We start from the raw sequence: 23553 nt of genomic DNA, 5'->3' as shown, positions 1-23553 counted from the left end.
CCCACCCCACCCGACTGTATCAAATGTGATAGGGATCAGCGCAACAACCCACTTTGATAAAGTACAGAGTATTATCAATATCACAAGTTTGCAAAGTCCAATTTCAACTACTGTAGAAACAAGTCCGAAAAATATTTTTGGTGTTAAGAAATTTAATAAAAAGAAACTTATGCAAGAGCAAAGTCATGGCGCTAATTTTAAGCGTGTTCATGCCAACACCTCAAAATAGTGCAATGTAGGGCGGGTTAAAAAGCAACTTCTTATTGTGAAAATATGCTCGATCTGTGAAAGTCACTTCAGAAACAAATTTGGAGTGGGTAAATTAACATCGAAACTAATGCACTGGTATGAATTAAGGCAACCAGTTGGTTACAAAGACATCGGTACTGTATGGTACACAGGACGGTAACTATTTATGGGTACTGTAGGTATTTACTCGGCCAAACCAAGTTAAGCATGAAGCACACAAAACACATTTCATACAATTTTTAACACAATAATGAAACAAAAGGAATAGCATATCCAAGCACAGCCTATCATATTTATTCATGTTTTAGCAAATGCTGCTTTTAGATAACCATGCTGTACACACTATATTTTTTTCTTTAAGTCTGTACTTACTGCAAGTTAAGCATAGAATACTAGCATCTATTCTTGTATTAGATTGTAAGTGTAGATTCTTATTTTACACAAGATGTCTGTCTATTTTAAGTTTCACATTATCAACATTGCCTATGTAGTATAATCCATTTCAAAAATGTACTTTAAGAAAATTAATAAGCACTGGTCTGCTAAGATTTTAACTACATATGGAAGCAGCATTTTTAACAAACAATATAACAAGAGTTGGATACCCATATCAACCACTACGGTATTGTCCAAACAAGGAGGAATTGTCTCCATGCTCCAAATTTTAACTTTTTAAATTTGTCATTCAGTTGTATGTACGACTTTGCACAAAAGCTGAAATACGATTGCATTTTACAATTTATAAATAATTTAGATAGAAACAATGCTACAGCCTGGGATTAAATTTGTACAAGATAAATTTAGGTTTTAACAAACATTACTAAAGGTAGTTTGGAGTCTTTCTTAAAAAATAAAGATTAAAATGTTTGAATAGCAAGTCCTGTTCAATTGTCTACTACTTAGCAAATGCACTGTGTTTCTGTGACCCTTTAGAAAGGGACAACAAAGGCTTAATTATGACAATCCTTAATCCATTAGAACAGACATCATAGTGATGATGACATAGGTAGAACAACCCTGAAGACTTACAATGGGAACAATAGTCTGACATAAGAATAGACAGACATGCCTAGAATTAAGTACAGAACACAAATTAACAGATTCAAAGGAGGCGGTTTTTAATAGCTGGTACTGTATAACCACCAGAACACAAACTAGTATTTCCAATAACAGATATTTCTAATGTACCAGTTGGGATAAGGATTCTTGTGTTTTTAACTATTTTTTTTCTCATCAGTCACTATGTACTTATTAATATTATACGTTTTACAATTTATACACAATGGGGTTAAGAAACTACCATTCATTTTTACAATTTATATACATAGCTAGCAACGTTGATATTTACAATAATCTAAATTTTACAAAAAGATGAACACAGTATAAGTTTTAAATTCTTTTGGTCAGTACTTTGGCAAATCAAAGTACAGACTTAGGGAACATCAGTCCATAACAATACAGGCTAAACAGCCAAATTTAAAATTCCAAATATAGAATTTAAACAAATTATTCAAAAAATTGTGTAAAATTAAGAAAACAGAATCTGAAAATGAAACATTTGGGAAAATTTTCTTTAAAACTAAATTGCGATAACTATTGATGTCACTTCCTGTCTGAGTGATGCTAACAATTCACTTATAAGTTTGTCTTATAATTAAAAACTTGTATATATTATAGTGTACTAAAATTTAATTTTAAAATGTTTAGGGAAATAAACCCAAAAATTGAAAAAATAACAAATCGATTTTAAAACTTTTAACATAATCTCCTACATAAAAAATAAGAAAAGAATATAAAATTGTTAAATTTAAATGTTCTGAACATAAATGACATTTTAAAAATAAAAACCTTATTTTAATGATTAGGCAAATGACCAGCATGTTTATCAATATAGTAAATGAAGAATTTTAAAATAAAATGATTTTCAAAAGATCAAAATGATTATTATTTCTTTTAGTCTATGCCTCATAAGATAAAGCAAAATAGTCAATAGTTTTTTGTTATGCGATTAAACTTCTGAAGGTTTCTTCGGAACGGATCTTCTCCTCGAACACAATTTATAATAAAAGTTTATCCACGATTGAAGGGTCTTCCCAGACCAAATCCAAAAACCACTGGTAATGCCAACAACCACTAACATTAAATATTTAACCATAAAAACAGTGAAGTTCGGCCTTTGACCCTGAGAGGCTTCGGGTAATAACCCATCTAGATGCGGACAGACCACACTGTATTTTAAACAATTGTCCGAGAGCCAACGTAACTCCCACTGAGCCCTAAAGTTTTGCTCATAAATATAGCAGGCTACTACAACAGTGGCTGGAACAGTGTATAGTACAGTGAAAATTCCAATACGAAACATTAATTTTTCCAACTTGTCTGTTTTCGTATTTTCGTGCTTCATAAAAGTCCTTATACGACACAAAGCGATAAATCCGGTTATTAAAAAGAATGTTCCTATGATTAGATAGATGATAAGAGGGGCAAGTACAAATCCTCGTAGTGCGGCAATGTTCGTACCACCAGTGAAACAAACACCGCTGAGAGGGTCACCGTCGACCTCACCCATCGTAAGAATTACAATTGTCTTTACAGCAGGAATAGACCAAGCAGCAACGTGAAAATATTGGGAATTTCTCTCGATAGCCTCATGACCCCATTTCAAACCGGCAGCCAAGAACCATGTGAGACTCAACAACACCCACCAAATAGAAGATGCCATCGTGAAGTAGTACAAAACCATAAATAGAATCGTACACATCTCTTTCTTGGCACCTTGCGTCAGAGTTGCCTCTCGATGTACGTCCTCAGATGAAGGCTGATTACAAGCTATTTCATCGTCCATAAAAAATCCAACAATGTATACAACAGCAATCATAAAGTAACACCCAGAAAGAAAAATAATTGGACGTTCAGGATACCTAAACCTTTTAGTGTCTATCACAAATGTCATGAAAGTAAATAAAGACGATCCGGCACAAATAAACGCCCAAATACCAATCCAAAGCCTGGCAAACTTTTGTTGAGCAGGGTCTGTAAAAAACATTGGACACGGGGCTCCACAATTTTTTGATCCCAAAAATTCTTCATCTTTCTCAGGAACTGTGAATTCTTTTGGACATGTAAATGGAATATCTTCTTTGTGAATTGCGGGAGTTGATGTCACAACATTTTCTGGAGACTTTGTCGTTATAGTCTTTCCACCATTACCATCATTGTCAATTGGGTGCGTTGTTCGATTTCGGTCAACACATAAAATTCCAGGTCGTTGTTCGGGAAACAAATCACAGTCAAGTTTATCAGGCCATTGGAAACCAAATCTGTTCATCAAAGCTTCGCATCCATTCCTCGCACTTTGACATAACGATTTACATGGAGGTATCGCAAAATCCACCATTGTACATGGAGGTGCATACATCGAACACAAAAAGTATTTTAAATCCACAGAACATTCGACTTTTACGAGCGGATAAAATTGATGTACTTCTAAACCAGCATCTTCTTGGTTTTGATTCAACAAATTTGGTGAAATTGTGGTGTTATATGGAAGCTGATGACACAGTGGAATTGTGATTGCTTCGCACCTAGGCTTCGAATAAGTATCACCTCCGCCATTATTCCCGTATGGACCATGTACCTGCGCCGTTGTACAGTGCAACAACAGCGACAAAACAAGAACAGAGAGCGGTTTCACCCACCTTCGGTTTTTCACATGATCTTCTCTGCAGAACATGGTTGTTGTTGGTTTATTTACCTTCACAAGGCAATCCACACGAGCTTCAAAATGTATCCAGTAATTGTATTTTGTTAACTTTAGAGCATAAACATTAATTCTTGACTAAATTTGTGATCAAAATATACTCCTCGTAATATAAGCCACAACCATCAGCAAGCCTAAGTTCACGCTTTGTCGCCAAACACTTGCTCAGTTGACACAGTGAATAGACTGCAACTGAGTTACGTCACAGCAGTTTCTAAATCTCCACAGGGGTGTCTGCAAATTTATAGCAAAAACGACTAAACTAAGTCATATTTAAAATAATAAAACATTACATCTTATAATTATTATATATATTATTATATATCAATTATTTTTTTGCCAAAATTATTTGAAATTAATCTTGTTTGTTGTTTTAAATATAAAAGGTCTGAGAAACTACTGATTAAGCTTTAATCGTAAATTGACCAATCGGTAGCCATATAATCTACCACGTGACGTGTAAAATGTTTACTTTGCAAATTTATAGGCGCATTTCAGACGTTTTATTGAAACGTGAAACGGTGACATAAGTATGCCAGTAAAAATGTAAACAATCAATAAGATTGAAATTAACTAATAAATCATAATTTTTTTTTTTAGAATGTACCAGTACTCGGAATTGTTTACTTTTTATGGCAAGCTGGTTGGTTTGCATGAAATCAACTAGAATAAAACATTCGTATTGGAATACAGCGTAACATACATTTAATTTAGACAATTTAAAACAATATTTCTTGCTAAAAACAGGGTTTTTAAAAAACAACTTTCATTTAAAAATACATACTTTAACATGATTAAAAGGTCAAATAAGTGTTTATAGGTGACATTCTTTCCATTTCCATTTTTGTTTGTATGCAAAGATTGTATTGGAATGTTTGTTTGTAAACTAATTCGAAACAAAATATTTTATCTTTAACTTTTTAATATGATATATTTGATATATAACTTGAATCTACATAGCAGAACCAGTAGGTAATATGTTTTGTTCGGACAGTACTGATACAACAGCAGCACTGTGATTAAAGAACTTTTAAAATAGAGGGCGCTATGTCAAAATTTGTTATCCTCTTATTGTCATTTATAACTTTATTTAACCACTTTATACATAACTTTAATTAAGTATGTTAATTTTGTATAAATTCTTTTGATTTCATACAGCTATGAGTCCTGAAGTTAACCACGGAAGCCCAATCAGTATATCGCCTTGATTGCAATTCCTATCAACTTGACAATTGCCTATTGCGTAAATATCTCTTAAAGATTCACTAAAAATTAATTGGCAAACGGTTTTTTCTGCTAATTTCTTAATAACGCAGAAAAAAATAAAGTAAAATATTATTGTTGCATTGATTGTCAGCATATGCTGTTTTAGGGTTACCCTCTTTAAACAAGGTTTAATAACAAAAATAAATAAATGGATTAAATCTTGGTTCGAACTTTAACGACGTAGTAACTTGTGCAACGCACGTGAGTTGATCAATCAACGCGACAGTTTAAATAATCAATCGCGTTTGATTAGTCAACTCGATTGCGTTGCGCGCTTACGTCCTTTCGTTGCGAAAAAACTTAAAATAATAAAACAGTAAAGACAGGACAATCTCGTGTTTTTCCTCTTTATTGATGTACTTCAATATTCTGCAAAAATATAGTTTCTCTTAAATGAATGGTCATAAGTAAAAACAAGATGCAACATGTATCGATTATTAGAGACATCGATGGTGATACCAATTATTAAGATCAAACGAAACGACGGCATTTTCAAAAACATAATTATTAAACCGTCGAATCTATCAAATTATCTATTGTCATTTCATCTGACAAATTTAACGCATTATGCCGGGAATTAAAACACAATTATCGACAATAGAAGTACACTACTATCGATAGGGTACAAACAAAACACCTCACTGTGCAGTGAAAAAACTGAATTCTCCGGGGGTGGAGCGAACTAATACTATTCATAAAAGTTCGTAAACCGGAACTGAATTGCGTGAATTGCAACAGTCTCTACAAACCCCGGTTTGTACGCGCTCAGCAGACTAGAAAGCTACTGCATGTACCATAATAATGCGGCGTCTTTGAAATTATCGGTCATTCTTTGATGCTTTTATTCTATAAAAAATATTATGCCTTACTTATTCCTTTGAAATAGTTTGAGTTCTAACACTGTCTAACCGTTTAGGAACTTCATTTTATTTATGAATACTGTAGCAACATTGTTGTCGGAGAGCAATAGGTTTAAACCTGGATTTGTAGAAAGCCGATAATACGAGAAAATACAGAATTGTTTTGGACAAGAACAATAAATAGAAAAGACCTAATGGACCAAATTGTTCCGTCATTATAATACAGAAATTGAAAAGTATTAATTTAGCCATTTTAGTCATAAGAACCACACTATAGAGGACTTCCTACATTGTAACTGTACGGGGAAAATTAATTTGTAAGCGAGCGACAAGATGGGGGACGGACGGGTATTCTGATAATTCCCATTTTATGAGGGATACAACAGGAATACTGAGAAGTATACTACAATTATCATTAGGACTACATACCTACGATACATCCTGAAATTACTGTGTGTCTCAGGCCTAACATAGTGGGGTTTCTTATAAGTCGAATTAATATACCTAGACCTACATTTCAAAGTCATATCGTAGCCTATAATTAGCTGAACAGAAAAATATAACAAAACATTTACAAACCAATATAGAACTGCAACACAGCGGAACATTTGATTGTTCTTAATCATCTATACTTATGCATGAAACGTCATTTGGTAATTTGATTTACTTTCAGGTCGTTACACAACAGGAAAGAACTGTTCTTTGAACGAGGCTGAAAACATGTTGTCTGCCGTGTTCACAAATGGCGCGCAACAAAAGAGCGAATATTTGTCGCGAATAATCCACCTGTCTCCGTGTACGCCTACTCGGGTTCCAATGCATTGTACACTGATGATTAACACAACATCTCCAGGCTAAAGTTTAATATTAATCAGTTTTTATTCTTACTAGGAAAGTATATCATTTTGAAGATCAATAAACAGGCATATTTGTTGACGGCCGGCCGGACAAGTGTTTTTTCTTTCGTATAAATACGTTCGTCTTTAAAATTCCATTCCATTGTTTTATTACAAAGGCATCATGAACATGAAAAAAGGGACGCACGCGCATAACGGTTTGCTAGCTAGAATTGATTTTAACGAAAGTATTCAACATTTGTGATGATTTATTATACAAAATTAATGGATACATAATACTAAAACATTTACATAACTGTTTAAAATGAAAACACTTATTCATGTTCACAATTAAAAGGTTAAATGACAACATATTTAGGTTTAGAAATATTTCGACAACATTTAAAATAAAAGTAGTCCTATTAAAGTTATCTTTAATTGAAGTGAGAATATGCACTCTGCTGTTTAGCATTGTACCCCATCGAAATTCTTTACCAGATTTCTAATTCCCTTTGACCATGCGTAAATAGTTTTAATGACAAGTTTCTTTCCATTCTTATAGCCCAGTATAAGATAATCCTCACCCGGCTTCACAACATGGCAACATTCTGCAGCTACTACGTCCTTTGCATTGAGTCGCAATGTCTTCAAATCGCGTTTGATCAAACCATGCGTTTTATAAAGCGTGCGTCGTCTTCCACTTATCAAGTACGTTGTACCGTCCAGTGTATTGGCTACCTCCTCTAGTCTAACCTTCATAACTATATTAAAACAAGTTAGGAGATATTACTACATTTAATGTTGGTTCAATCCCAGGACGCAAGCGATGACGTACCTGCGCAACACAAGTAATGTGACCAATCGCAGACAATTGATTATCCGAACTGTGATTTGTCAACTGACTTCCGTTGCACGTACGCCCGTATGCTAGGTTCTTACTGGAGGTAAGCGAAACGCAAGAGAGTTAACCAATCACAGGCGACAGTAACAACAATAAACATATGACAATAAATAGTACAGTATATAAAGGGTAAATAGTATATAAAGGGTAAATAGTATATAAAGGGTAAATAGTATATAAAGGGTAAATAGTATATAAAGGGTAAATAGTATAGGGGAAATAGTAGGCCTATATAAAGGGTAAATAGTATATAAAGGGTAAATAGTATATAAAGGGTAAATAGGGGCTGGTTAGTTTGGATTTAGTGGACTACTTTTACTATTGCCGGAAACCGGAAATGAAACTTACCAAAATCTGCTCCACAGAATTGCTGCTTGAGATCGTCTTTTCTTCCATCAAGAGATTCATAACAGAATGTTGAGTTATCACGTGACACTGTAAAACATATACATAATAAGTTATAATAAGTAAATAGACAACGGATTATTTTGAAGATGACAGCACAACGCGTCCGACGTTTGTGATTGGTCAAAAATATTTGACGTACCGTACGTACGCTGCTGTTGGTAATAAAACGCCTATTTAATATAAACTGTCAAACTTCATGTGATGTGCCCATATAGACTTACTTGGTGTTGGTTCAGTAGCCTGCGTTGTTTGATCCATAAGCGGCTCGGTGGTGGTGCTCTTCAGGTTCTCCACACCCATGCATAGACCATCCTTTGGGAAGTATTTACAGTCAAGTTTGGTGGGCCATTTGAATCCGTATCTGTTCATAAGACCTTCGCAGTCAGCTCTGGCGCGCTTACACAACGACTTACACGGAGGAAGAGCGTACTCAAGCACAGTACAAGGAGGAGCGTACATCGAACACAGAAAATCTTGTAAATATTCCGAACATCCGACTTTAACAAGTGGGTAGAATTGATGGGCTTCTAAACCGGCGTCATCTTGGGAGTCATGATCCAAGAGGTTGGGTACAATCGTAAAGTTATACAACCTGTCTTTACACAAGGGAACAGTTACTGGCTCACATTTATCTTTAACGTACCAATCCGGTATCTGGTGGTAGTTTGGTGGTTTGTATTTGCCAAAACGAGGCTCAATGGTAGTCATGACGTCTGATTCTTCAGTAGGATCAACTTCCACGCTCCCGTCTACCAACGTCAGTATATGGAATAGTATCAGAATGAAGGAATAGAGATATGAGGAACCCATGATGAAATAAAAACTGTAAACTTGTCTACAAAGCAACCACTCCACACTGTACACACGATGGAAGTGACGGGTTGATACAATAGTTTCATTACTTGATTGTTCCATGCATTTCCGTCGTCTCAGGTCAACTTTTGATGCAGGATAAGGAATCGATTACTAGGCCTACTTCCTACAACAAGAATTAAGACAGTAACATATCCGGTCTACAACAATCGTCATAAGACGATGTCATCTGGTGTTATCATGTACCATGGACCTATAAATTAGATTTATAGATCCCATGTTTTTACTTCTGTAAGTTATAAACATATGGGGAGATAATTATGTTGCTATCCGGACTGATTTAGTTTACTTTGTTTAGTTTAGTTAAAATTATGTTTCTAATCTCTGAACCGAGGATGAAAGATGTACTGATATCCGATAGCATTATAATCTAAACTGGCCAGTATTCATTATAAAAATAGATAAATAAATGTGGAACGCAAATAAAAGACTGTCTCCAAACAAGACTCTAAATTGAGTCTGACGCAGATCGAATATACCATTAAAAGGAGTACTTGTATAAACGCTCTTCCACAAGATTTCGATGATATTGATGGCATGTAAGCTAACTTACCTTCGGTACCACCATACCAGGAATAAGCTAAGTGTTAAGTTAGGCTTACTGGAACGAGCAACGCACTAAAAATACATGACTATTCAAAATATTGAGTATAGATCGTTTAATTACAAATTGAATACACAGTATACTTTCAACATTACTTCGATTTTAAATTACACAATATAGTATGCGTTGAAACAAAATGAATGTTTGTTTTATTCAGTTCACAACCAACAGCGACGAAACCGCCACTAACAGGTTGCGGTCATCGATGGACTTCGTTGTCACCTTAATGATGATGTATACTGTCGGTAGATTATGTTAGTGGTGGTTGTGGTAATAAGGCCTAACTCCGTCTTAGCCATCGATACATACACTCTGGGTTTGCTCGGGAAAGCGGTTGCAGTCAAGTTCATCCGGCCAAGTAAAACCGAAATTATCCATAATATCTTGACAACCATTTTTCGAACTTTGACAAAGTGACTTGCATGGTGGTGTAACATAGCAAGTGTCCGTGCAGGGAGGTAGATACATCGCACACAGGAAATCCTGAAGATCTGGCGAACATTCAACCAATATTAGAGGATAGAAGGTAGTCAACACCAAAGCTGCTTCATTCTGACTTGTGTGATTTAACAAATTTGGAAGAATCGTAGTGTTGTATAGCTGGCTCTGACAGATGGAAACTGTGATGTTTTCACATTGTGTGGCATTAGGGTTTTGAGTATGACTTCCATATAATGAAGTCTGTGCCATCGTCGTATCGGCGAACATCCAAATGATAAAAGCAAACATTATCATCTTTCCATTTGAAGGAATCGTCATTTTGAATGGCCTACTGTATCTCAACAGACCGTACACTCTTGTTACAAAACTGACGCTTTGGAAATGTGAAATAAAGTATTTATTCCTACTTTATATACTGAGTTTCTTCCATCTATTTTGACGGAACTAGGAAGCTATTAAAGATACAGAGCATTGGTACAGGTTGATGCGGGTGCAATTAACCTGCTATTTTTCCTGTAGTTGTTTTTTTATAATATTGTATTATCGTGGAAAACGTTCAGATTCATAATACAGATACATACACGCAGAGATGAGAATGATATCTCTATATGGTACACAATTACCATAGTTGAAAAGAGTATTACTGTACATAAATGTAGTGTCAATACGTCACGCCTTATAATTTCGGCTCGACTCTACTGTAAGTTTCAAAACGTTGATGGCGCTATGTTTTTTCCCCTGAATCGCTCTTCCCTCGTTTTAATAATATTTATTTTAACATTAATTTTTCTTTAATATGGACATTTTTTTTCTTGTTTTGATGATAAAAAGGGTGCATTTGAACACTTATGGTACTAAATTAGTTACTGTCAATTCACAGCTCATCTTTACCGCGTGAAATGTCTTTTACAGCCGTTTGTATTGTACGCATTCAACGGACTAGAAAGCTAGGGCAGCAGGTATTAAATAATTCGGTGTCTTTTGATATACCGCCACCAGACGGCATTCTTTTGATGTTCACTTTCAATAAAAAGTATATATTTACGGTTGATTTGCTCTTTGAAAATACAGACAACTTCCTGAATACGTTTCATACACACACACTACTCTTGCTTGGCCTAGTAGTAGTATACTACAGGACTACTAATAGGTTTGTGAGCCTTATAGGTCTCTAGGTGTATCTACGAGGGAGGATAAGTCCTAAAGTTTCTAAGCCTACATACTTACTAAGTTACGTCACCGTCTAATTTCGAGAGAGGAGTAAGATTATATTTTTACTCAAATCCTATGTTTCTTAACTGAACATTGCATATGAGGCATACGTGTTTACAAAAAACGAAAGTCACTTCACCAGGGGTAAAGCTATTCATTGTGCTAAGTAGAAATTTTCCAAAGTTAATCATTTTATGGTATCGCGGACAATTACACACATGTAAACGATTAACGAGGGGAAAACGTAATGATATAAAAACAACGCATTACGTATGATACGTGTACGAAACCTATGTTTAATTCAAATTAATGAACAACAACTTTAAAATATACGAATTTGTACAAATTTTAAGAAATAATGTTACCTATTTGGCCAGTAGTTTATATACAACCCGGATATAAGTCACGGAAAACATCACGTTATTTTTTCTTTATATTTCAAATCATTGGGAAAGAAATTAACAAACTTTTCTTTAAAACAATCTTTTTAACGAAATATATTGTTTATTTGCAGTAAAGTCTACGATAATGATGAGTAGGCTAATAATATAAAAATGACGGGGAAAAAAATATACGAAAGATGTTGAGGGCGCCATTCGGAATCTGTCTCAAGCAATTTTTACTGGGGTTTATGCTTTACAATATATCTTTCATATTGTGTTATAATTTCTAAAAAAATAAATTTAATATAAAACATCGAATATAGTGTTAAATATTCAATAAAATGTTAATTAAACTACTTAATTCTGTACATCACGGCTATTTATATGGAAGATAACAGTAAAATAGGACAAATTTTAATTGTCAAACCATTTTGTATTAGGCCTAATAGGTACGTGTTTTATGTCTCCCTCTGAAAACAGTATATTTCCAATTCACAATATACACAGCGCCCTCTTTCGCTCTTGAAAAGTTAATAACGTTATCATTTCTATCATAAAATTCCCACAAAAAGATTCAAGATATTATCATACAATGTATTAATTGAATTAATGTTAGCCTTGCTTTTTATTCAATTTAAATCAAGATAAATATCAACTCGAGCGAGTAAGATTGTAGACTCTTTCATTTCGAGGAAAGATAACCACCCAGGCGGTTTTAAATCTAGTAGGACCATTCCAAATGTATAACGAACATACACACGCTATCTCTTATAATATTAATATAGATGTGCATTATATTTAATGGTGATCGAAACATCGTAAATAGTCAAAAAATATTTCTACCCACGTTTTAATAATTAATACTGATACTAACACCCTTGATAATATACATTTTTATTTTTCGTAATAGATAACGCGTCACAATTTATTATCGAGATTGTATGACGCGTTTTTGTGCATGTTATGCGTTTCATAAATAAACCAATGGTTCGCCGCCGGTTCTCAACAACCGTCTACTTTTTTTTAATAATCACGATCAGCAGTCTAAATCTACAAATTTTCTAATGGTCTGTCTGAAGTCTCTGGATCGTGTCCAGGCGAATACAGAGCTGATGATCAGCCTTTTATTGTCTTTGTAACCCATAACAAGAAACTCTTCGCCTGGCTTCATAACGTTGCAACATTCAGGTGCTGCGCTGTTGCGCATGTGGAACAACATCGCCTTCAAATCGCGTTTCTTCAGACCATCGCGTTTATATATTTCACGTTTTCGATCGTTAGCTTGGTACGATGTTTCTTGAACTGTGCTTGAAATAGATTCTAGACGGATCTTCATTACTGAAAGTAAACAAGAAAAGAAATCATCAATAAATGACTTCACAAATGCGGAAAATACCAATTTAAAAAAGTGTCAAATCTAGAAAAGGATATTGGTAAGGCATAAAAAGCGTGCCATACTTTCTCCGTTCATTCCATTACGCTAACCCGCATTTTAAGTTCACAAGAAGAAAGGAGTAAAAACGCGCTAATCAAGTCCCCTGTTAGAAGATTTAGAGGTACCCTGGCATTTAATCGAGATAGTAAACAATTAAATGTGATCTCGCCAACAGCCAACTTCCTGAATCTGCCGTTTGTTTTTCATTTGTCAATACAATTTAATAAGACAAAGAATATCAACTCTATCCCCCTTTTGCTTCTCTATTTGAACCCATTGGAATTTAATATATTAGGGAATGATTTTTATGGGCCTTGAGTTACGGTAATGCTTGTAATACCGTAAAGTGGGTCGAAGAAAATTGATAGTGATGTAATTTTAAAACAGTTTTATTAGAAATTATTTTATGAGATCACCGATAGTAATCGACATTTAAAACGTGCTAAAACATCAGAATGTATTAGTCATAAAATAAAAAAAAAATCATAAAAACGATGGTCCGTAATTGGTTCAAATTAAAACGTGTCCTTCTATAAAGTTTTTTAACGCATGAGGGCGCTATACAGTAAATTTATTAATTTTGTTGTACCGTATGTGATCATATTGCTTAATTTGATAAATTAATGTAAGTTTATCTGAATAGTTAAAAAGAGGACTACTGTAGCAGTTTTCTGCGTTTCGTGCCAACACTGAGTTCAGTGCTGTTTTTAAGCCTGAGTTTTGATTCTAAATAATTTAATTTTGCTTTGACATGAAAAGCAACCTAGCCATCTGACATAATCGTTCATAAATGTAGAAAACACGGAAATGCATCATCTTTATAATTATGTTCTGCTGCACTGGAGGGAATTCAAGCAAGTCCTTAAACCAGGTTCATAAACCAGTTAAGGTTATTGAGCCCCAAGTTAGTTGAGGGCACATGGGTATAGGCCAGGTGTTTAACCAGTACCGGTATTTTCACCCTTGATTGATTGGAGTTTATAAGCCTAGAAAAACGATATGTACGGGTATTAATGATAGCAGGTAAAAAGATGGAATATAAAACAAAGCCTGGGAGATTTCCGCAGCTGCTGTGACTGAAGTTATCTTTTGTACATCTATCATGGTAACAGGGAGACACACATACCGTATCTTTTTATTCTATATGCCTAAGACAGGAAGAAAATGAAACCCTTTCTTTTAACAATCGATTTTAGCCTTATACGTTTCCCAAAATCTAAGATCCGGTCTGACGAAAAGTGACTCACGAATATTGATACGATGCATTGAGCGGCTTAAGCTTGGTTCTCACGTAAGCGCAACGCATGGTAAGCTAACCAATCACAAGCGACAGTTTAGATGATCCATACGTCGTGATTGGTCAAATTGCGCGCGCTTATGTTCTTGCGTTGCTTTAGCTTTATGTGTACCAATGAATTTTAAAATTATGCGATATGGTTTGATAAAATCTAAATTAATGTAGTGTAAAATAAATACTTACCAAAGTGTGCTTTGCAGAATTCAGAAAGAATATCTTCGTAAACAATAGCGCTAGATTCGAAGCAATAAGTGACATCGTCAACTGGAACTGAAAGTTAAAGAAAAGAAAAAAATAAGTAAAGAATAAATATCAACTCAAACTTAAATTTAAAGACACGTACGTAGGATAATGAATAATAATAATAATAAACTTTAATTCCACAAATTCCGCAAAATAGGGCCTAGAGAGTAACAAAATAAAAATACAGCCAATAATGAAAATGTTATTAATATAATGCAAGAAAAGAAATATAAGTGGAAAAGGGACACAGCAGTAAACAAGTTTAACTAAAGAACAGAAAATGTAATCATTCTAAAACAGAATGATAATGATAATAATGATATTAGGCTTGCTATTAAACGCAATGTTTATATATGGTTGAAAAAGTAGGTGTATTTATTTTTTCTTTACAATTTTCAGTAATTCGATGGAAATATGAACACTGCCGGTGGTCTTTTAAACTTCAAGATGTGTTAGTTTGTGTTTGTCTATTTTGAATGACAGACGATCCTTTTTTCACCCTTTCCAACTTTGGTATACTAACACAGTCTCAAATTGTTCTCACCTCAGAGCTATAGGGGGTGATTTTAACCACACTGGGTGGGATAGAATACGAAAGGAAAATACAGGTAGTAAGAGTGGTAGCATCAGCTTACTAAAAGGATACAGTTACGCGAGTTGACAAGACCGTTTAAAATCTATAAACGTCAATTTTATTTGCTAGTAATAGTTTTATTATGTTGTAATGAATATTATACGATCAATTTGAGATGTGCATAAAACTAAGTATTCTGCTCAAACGGTCATAACATTGTGTTACGTTTCTATGACACGTATTACAGAAACCTATGACGTATTGTCGAAATATTTGCTCAGTGAGTAAAACTATTATACTTAAGCTAACACTGGACTTGTTCAGCCAAAATCCACTGTCGGACAGACGAGTGGCGACTTTTACCAAAATAAAATTACAACTCTTTTGGAACTGATAAATAACAAAAAAAAAACAATCAAACAACACGCCGGACTCGGACACGACATCGGATTACTATACCGATTAGATCACTGTACTATTAATTACTTTTATTACCAAAAACCTGCCAAATCCCAGACCACAACAAATAGTAACAACTGAACCGAAATTAACGTTTTTGAAAAAAAGGTGATAAAGTTTAGAACAATCTGATTCTGTCGCATCAGAGTATTTTCGCTGATGCGTTATTTCAAATTAATTGGCGAAAAATTTTGGGGACGGTAAGGTAACTACACCAGATGATGTTATCACCTGAAACAATTGGTCAAATAGGTCCTTCCCCTAAAGGCTGACGGCTTAATGTATCACCTTGGAGCGGTATCCTTTGAAGTTTATAGGTACTATTAAAAGTACCGTATCAATGGATACTTAAGTGCATCTCCAATGAGTTTAGTTTACAAGATTGTTTGCGTTTCGTATAGGAAATGTTATCAAATTGAACTGGATTTTAACGCCATTCTTAGTCAAAGAATCCTATATACTGAGAAGAGACATGAATGCAACTGAATAGGTTAGACAAGCAAACAAACATGCCTAAGTTAGTTAAACATAAATGTTTGCAAATATCTCCTCCTGACATTCTATTTTCTAACCTTGATCCTATTATCAGATTAGGCTAATTATACGTAATTTTTAAAGCAATTTATTATTATTTCTATTTCGATTGAAATCAGACAGCTTTAGATTTGGTTCATTTGATTCAATAATATCTAAATGTCTAGGTGTTTATATTTACTGGTCTGTCGCTTACAGAATGCTGCTGACGGATTTCAATCAGCCAAAAAGATCTTATCAAATTCACACACATTACTCGCCAATAATAGAGATATCCTATCGGTACTACAGATTAGTTTTAAAAATGAAAAAAAAATAACTTTGTATTGAAGGTTTAATAAAAAATAAACCTAAACTCCCATTTCTACTACATTTCTGTTAATTTTGTTCTCATATCTTGATGTCGATCAATTATGATGAATGATAAATTGATATTACTTGTTTTTGGTATTATGATATAAGATAAGATAAGATAAGATAACTTTTATTGATCCTCAAAAAGGAAATTCATTGCTCGTGATAATAACAAAGAAAACACAATAAAAACAAATATAGCATAAAACCATTCATATAAAAACATCTAAAAAAATACAAGATAAAATTATCTTCGTGACTTCCTGTTGTATGATACCGGAGGGAATAAAGGATTTGGCATATCGATTTGTTTTTCACACTGAGGAGCCTCAATCTACCACTTGGATTAAGTTGGTCTATGATCACTTTGTGGAGAGGATGAGAGGCATCCGACTCAATGCGTTCGAAATCTTTCTGGAGGTGTTCTAGGTGCACAATAGGCCTAATAGTTATTTTAAAAATTGGTCTTTTAGAATTGGTCTTTTAATCCGAGGTGTTACGGAAAATGAGTTATTATATGAATTAACGTTTTATAAGTGTTTGTGATTTACATCATCACAGTGGTATTTCCTTTATTTCATACATGGAAGGCAAAATGGTCAATGGAATTGAAAAGTCATCTTAATACAACACAAGGGCTAACAGTAATTCCCAACTTAGTTCTAATACAAAACGTACCGGTCAAAATAATACTATTACACCCATGAAAGGAAAACCTTAATCCATAAACAGTAAAATGAAAGGCACCTAATGGGTACGGGCTAACGTAAAACGAATTAATACGGAGAAATAAGTACAGTACTTATTTGGAATTAGATACGGTAGTTTTTAATCTGATATTTAAGTCTACGGTATACAATGACACAACTGATTTTCATTTGACGTCATAGATAGATCGACAGACAAACAGACAGACGGGGGGGGGGGGGGGGTGGTGGTGGTGAAATGGACGGATAGATGGAATGGATGTTACTAGATATGGGTAGACGGATGGATGAATTAATGGATGGATGGGTACCGTACATTGATTAAAATCTTTATCCATTCACAATTCCAATGTACAATAGTACCAAAACAAGCGGTTTCTTGTCAGTTTGGATACCATTTAGGCCTACATATACAGTTTAAAGTTTAGACCTTCAAGTACATTAAATATGATTTAATATTATTGAAGAACATTAGCAAATGTTGACTAGAGGATAACAACTGGTCGATTAGTCACCTGTTCAAAGTAATAAGTGTTGATTGTTGGAACGAACCAAATGTGATACGCGGCATGTGCTGCACGACAACATTAAAAAAAGTGATTATTTTTCCAACATTAATCTTGAAGCGGTTATTACCAGTGAACTTGGACAAGTCCCAGTTTGTGGTAAGTAACCTTTAAAAACGTCATCTAAATCTCGTGAGTACGACAAGGCGGTTTCTAACAGATGTAATTGCACCGTGTACCCATGTAATTTTATAATCAATCAATGTTTTTACACTAGAATAATAAGCCAGGTTTAGATGGCGGGATGACTCAAAGGAGTTAAGAATGATGGACATTCTTTAGATGATTGGACACTTCCTGTAGTGGACTGATATGATTCGGCTAAAGAAATGACCAAGACGAGAACTGACCAAGACGAGAAATGGCCAAGACGGGAAATGACCAAGACGAGAAATGACCAAGACGAGAAATGGCCAAGACGATGGAAGAAACTTGCAAAGGAATTATTAGAGAATATTTGATAGGAAAGGCTTGTTCCAATAATACAAAATGACAACCATGATACAATGATAACTCACGATGGTCATTCCTCGTACAGTATATAATATGATTAATGATCATGTGACGAGGAGATATCTGATGACAGGACGAATTAAGAGAATTTGCGATGGATTAAATTCAAATTTCAATTAAAAAACTTGGTCTACATGAACATAAGTCTATAGTCTAGTATTAGTAGGCCCATTACAACATGGGAAGGCCTAAGTTTGTATAGTATTAGACTAGAGTCCTATAAAACATGGGTAGGCATAAGTATATAGTATAGTAGGCCGATATGATGAAAACATGGGTCCTAGTCTGTGGTATTAGTATAGGCATATGACAACAAGGGTGGTAGGCCGAAGTCTAGTATTAGTAGGCATATGAGTCTGTATAGTTTCCTGTAGTATAGGCATTATGACAATAAATGTACTGTATTCAAATTGTATTTTTCACTAAACTAAAAAATCACAGTACTGCCATTGCTGTCAAGTGAAATTATCCTTACACGCGTGAACCTTTAAAACCTTGTCTTGGGCAACAGGTGCCGATATTCAGCAGCACGTCCCTTTGAGACAAACCGGTACAGGTAGAACGGAAGAATGTTTCAATTTACCAACAACTTACTGGATCATTTAATTATACATTAATGAAGAATGTTAATATGACCTCATTTTCATGTACGATATGGGAACCAAACTTCAGCTGAACTGTTGAATTGGGCCACTAATTTGTGAATTATTCCCCACACACTTATTTTAAAGAGAGAGAAAAATATTAAAGGTTTTTTTTTCACAGTAGTATTTTATTAATAATGTGTTAGGTTAATCATCAACACAAATTCCTATAGAATGTTATATATATAATTATATATAATGGTACAACAATAAACGTACACGGGGTCCTAATATTTAAATGTTATTCCCATTAAACCGTAATTGTATGCGTTATCATACCTAATGGTTTGATCAGGGAGCAATTCTTTGATCTGGTTGACTCGTTAATTTCTTGTTCACATAAAATATCTGTATAAAAAATATAGAAAATGTATTCTGAAGTATACGGCACTTATCTAAAAGTTCACCCGAAGACAAATTAAGTTAGCCTACCCCAGTAAACGACATTTAATCGTATAGATAATGGCGGGGATTACATCTACAACAAAACAACTAGGCCTATTACATGTACATCTTAGGAGATTGCCAAAATCGGAAATGATATTGAAAGATAATTATGTCTTGCTACAGATGCAGATTAAGTGCATCCTTGAACGTGAAGACATCATACCAAGATGGAACGTGAGTTGGATCTGTCTTCAAAGAAACTGATTGACATAAAGTGAGCTGCTCTGCTGACTAAACTTATTTGATAAAGAAACACTTTTATATTAACTTTTGTAAACGCGAATGAAACGTGATCACAGTCTTGAAGAACATTGATGGAATTTGGTAAATCGAGAAATTGCACGATTTAGTTAGCTGGCTTACTGTATATCTTATGGAAATGAAAAACTTAATAATATAACTAACTATTGTTGGTGAAAAGAATGGCAAAGTGGCTACAAAGAATAACTCCTGAGGACGATCAACTTCGATCAGAACTATACGTGGTGTACGGAACCACAAAATTTATATCAAAACATGAAACCAGTTAAACAAAATATAGAAAAGGATATTTTTAACATATCTTATAATGCTGTGAAAATTATAGAAAATAAAACCATTATATTTAGTACTAATTAACCCCCCTTGGTAAATTTAGTAACACTTAATGATAGAGGCATAGAAATGTAAAACAAAGCTTTGTGAAATGACCCCACCCGTCACTGTGTACATTACAAAAGTATGTCAATCGTGTTATTAATCGTATTCATAATAATGAACTAAAAACATTCTTACCTGGAGCAATTGTAGTCAATACTGGAGCAGGTCTTTTAGAAACATTATCATCAGTTCTATTACGATCAATGCAAAGGACACCAGGGCCGGCTTCTTTGAACTTGTCGCATGATAGTTGCTCTGGCCAACTGAACCCAAATCTATTCATAAGAACTTCACATCCATACCTTGCTTGTTCGCAAAGATTCAAACACGGGGGGATGACAAAGTTTTGGATACAGGGTGGTGCGTACATCATACAAAGAAAAAATCGCAAATCTTCGGAACATTCAACATTTACGAGCGGTAAAAATTGGGCAATTTCTGCGCCTGCCTCCTCTTGGCTCTGGTGTTTAAGAAAATTAGGGAATGTCGTCATATTGTACGGTAAGTTCTCGCACATCGGGATAGTAACTGGCTGACATTTTTGGTAAACTTCTTGTGACCTACGGGCCTCAACCGATTGTCCATCCAAAAACGATAAAACAAAAATAATAAGCAAACATAACTCCATTATTTTGGGCATCTGTAAAAACGTCGATAAAAATAGAAAAATTGTACACAGGCAATTCAAATGAGCGTATGTAAATGAACGGCAAACAAAATAGTTTGGCAAACGCACTTGTTGAAAACTAAACGCAAAATAAATCGGTTTGCATCAATCTCACGTCGTCGTCGACTCCCACTGGAATATGTTGATTTCTTGTAGAACTTGGCTTGATATTTGCTGCGAGGGGCAATTACCTGTGATTGGTCAAAATGATTGCAACATTAACACTACGACGTTACTTATGCTTGATGGATGTGTGAATACTGGATTCTCCCAATAGTAACGTAACAGCATGGGGCAGTGCGTTAAATACCTACATGGACAGAGTGTAGCAATCACCCTATTCAAAAGAAACGGATGTTGATCATTGAAATCAGCAATATTGACAGCAACAGAAAATGTGCAGTATCCGTTGTTTATCATACATTTAAAAAATAAAGTACAAGTTGATGACACGTTTTGTGAACAATGATCCCCCCGCAAAATTCACAATTTGGAAGAGTCCATTGTGTCGTCGACGACGCAGTCTTTTGTTGTTCTTTCAAGACTTACTTTTGTACGCTAGTCTGTTGTAAGATGATTGTAGATTTTGGACTTTATTAGATTTATATGTGACCCTTTGTTGGCACACTAAATAAGCACTCGACTGAGGTTTGGACAAACTTTAACATTTAATATCAAATTAAATATAACGTGTTAACCCTTTGACTTTTTAAACTGCACTTTTAAGCTGTGTTTTCGACCATGAACAATCTCTTCGAAGCTCATAAATCACACAAAATATCGCATTTTTAACAAAATAAAACAGCGAAACATTTCAATAAATATCATTTCAATTATGAAATATCGATTTTAAAATAACAATGTGGTCAAAATGTGTAGATATCCCAAAAACTAATTGATTAAAAAAAAATTCTTTCTATCTATCACCAATCACAACATTTAGTATCGGTATAAAATATATATTCTTATATTATCATGCCTATATCCTATATTTAACATTAGACAACATTGTAACTCATTTCAAAGACTAGTTTTACGGTATAATGTTACTGTAACCGTCCTATAAACGGATAGTTTTCTTGGTATATTTTATGGGTTTTTTTACGACGGTAACTAGGAGTTTAGTCTAGCCTTTTATTATTGGTAATAAGAAAGATAATAAAACTTATCGTTATTAATATGATATTGGTTTTATTACAACATAAATAATATGAAATGTGTAGGAGATAAAGGCGTTTGTGAATATTTTGGCTTCACTGTCGAGGTGTGGGTTAGTTTTTCGTATTAAGTTAATGATTTGCTGTCGAAATGGTACCAATTCAGAAGTGGGGGGGGGGGGGGGGTGGTAGGGGGTAGGTCGGCCAATGAGTTGCAGCAGCATCCGTGTGCATGACGGTTCACAAACTTCAGCCTAAAACACCCCAAAACAAAATGACGGAATTGTAGCCATCGAAGCAGGCTCATGATGAATCAGAACACTTGTCGGGACTCCTTTGACTGTCGGTAAGCCACACACATTACAGACGACTTAGTTTATTTTCCTTATTACGAACTGTTCTTTTTGTTTATTGCTTGGTGAGAATTTGTTTAGGAATAGCCAGTCGTGTTACGGAACTCTGTACGGTACCGTAATGGGGGGTTATTTTCTTGGCGCTACACACAAAGCACAGTCGACGAAACTATAAATTACTGCTGCTTCAGTTCTGTTTGCTATTTCATACAGACAGAACATGATCGTCAAAGGCCCGGTCAAAGGACCTGGTGCATTTACACGCTCAATTAGATACTTATTCAATGTATTATACTTACATGAATAAAAACAGGTTGAAACTATTTACACATAATTAACATCATTTTAAAATTTAGTCCTAAGTTACTTCCATGTATGATGGGCTCGTGATGATTATTCGTCACCCCGTGCACCAAACAACATGGTACAGTATTACTATACCGCCGGCGTGTTTAAATTACATAAAGTAAACGCGCTTTTCCACATTACATTAAGTAGACGCGCGCATCCACATTACTTAAAGTAGACGCGCGCGTCCACATTACATAAAGTAGATGCGCGTTCACATTACACTAAGTAGACGCGCGCGTCCACATTGCATGAAGTATACCCGCGTGTCGAAATATTACTTAAAGTATACACGCGTGCCCACATTACATAGAGTATACACGCGCGCCCACATTACATAGAGTATACGCGCGCGTCCACATTACTTAAAGTATACGCGAATCCATATTACAACGAGTAGACGCGTGCGTTCACATTTCGTACGATTACTATAAAATAGTTGAGATTTTATTTTAAAATTTTTTAAATTATTATGAAGTCGAAGTTATGCATAATAAGGATTAGAAGAATGATAAATATAATAACGAGGGTGATTGATCAAAAGTCATCTTCCGGAACTATTTATTTTAGACTAATGAGCATTACTACTACTATACATGTCGGCACTCTTTAATAAGTGTTTAACATTCTATTATGAGTTAAGTGGTCCTATTAACAGATAATCACATCTAGAAATGTTTCAATCAACACAAATGATAGATTTGAACCATTATGTGAAGGTCACTTCTGCTTTTAACTACCCGATTACTCCGAGTGATACAATAAGGACTAATGAGCTACGTATTGTTGGACCAATATTTATCCACTCGCGGGATATAGTGCT

General features: G+C 34.6%; 1 protein-coding gene across 1 annotated transcript; it reads right to left on the bottom strand.

The window, feature by feature from the left end:
- Positions 1–521: 521 nt before the first annotated feature.
- On the bottom strand, positions 522–21153 carry LOC140041178 (uncharacterized). Its single transcript, XM_072087602.1, has 9 exons — positions 20341–21153; positions 14709–14795; positions 12835–13131; positions 11426–11441; positions 10054–10604; positions 8502–9218; positions 8221–8307; positions 7440–7732; positions 522–4087 (listed from the first exon to the last, which is right to left on the bottom strand). Exons 1-9 carry the CDS (start codon positions 20843–20845, stop codon positions 2258–2260), a joined length of 4383 nt encoding a protein of 1460 aa, XP_071943703.1. The 5' UTR covers positions 20846–21153; the 3' UTR covers positions 522–2257.
- Positions 21154–23553: the final 2400 nt, after the last annotated feature.

Source organism: Antedon mediterranea, chromosome 2, assembly GCF_964355755.1.
Source record: "Antedon mediterranea chromosome 2, ecAntMedi1.1, whole genome shotgun sequence".
NCBI classification, from domain to species: domain Eukaryota; kingdom Metazoa; phylum Echinodermata; class Crinoidea; order Comatulida; family Antedonidae; genus Antedon; species Antedon mediterranea.
This window is presented reverse-complemented; position numbering and strand designations above follow the sequence as displayed.

What these genes read in the sequence shown, in the direction of transcription:
- LOC140041178 (XM_072087602.1), bottom strand. Translation starts at nt 20,845, where the DNA reads ATGCCCAAAATAATGGAGTTATGTTTGCTTATTATTTTTGTTTTATCG. An exon ending in ATTCTGCAAAGCACACTTTG is followed by an intron (nt 13,132 to 14,708) that starts GTAAGTATTTAT and finishes GTTTACTTTCAG; the next exon opens with TAATGAAGATCCGTCTAGAA. An exon ending in GGCTACTGAACCAACACCAA is followed by an intron (nt 8,308 to 8,501) that starts GTAAGTCTATAT and finishes TATGTTTTACAG; the next exon opens with TGTCACGTGATAACTCAACA.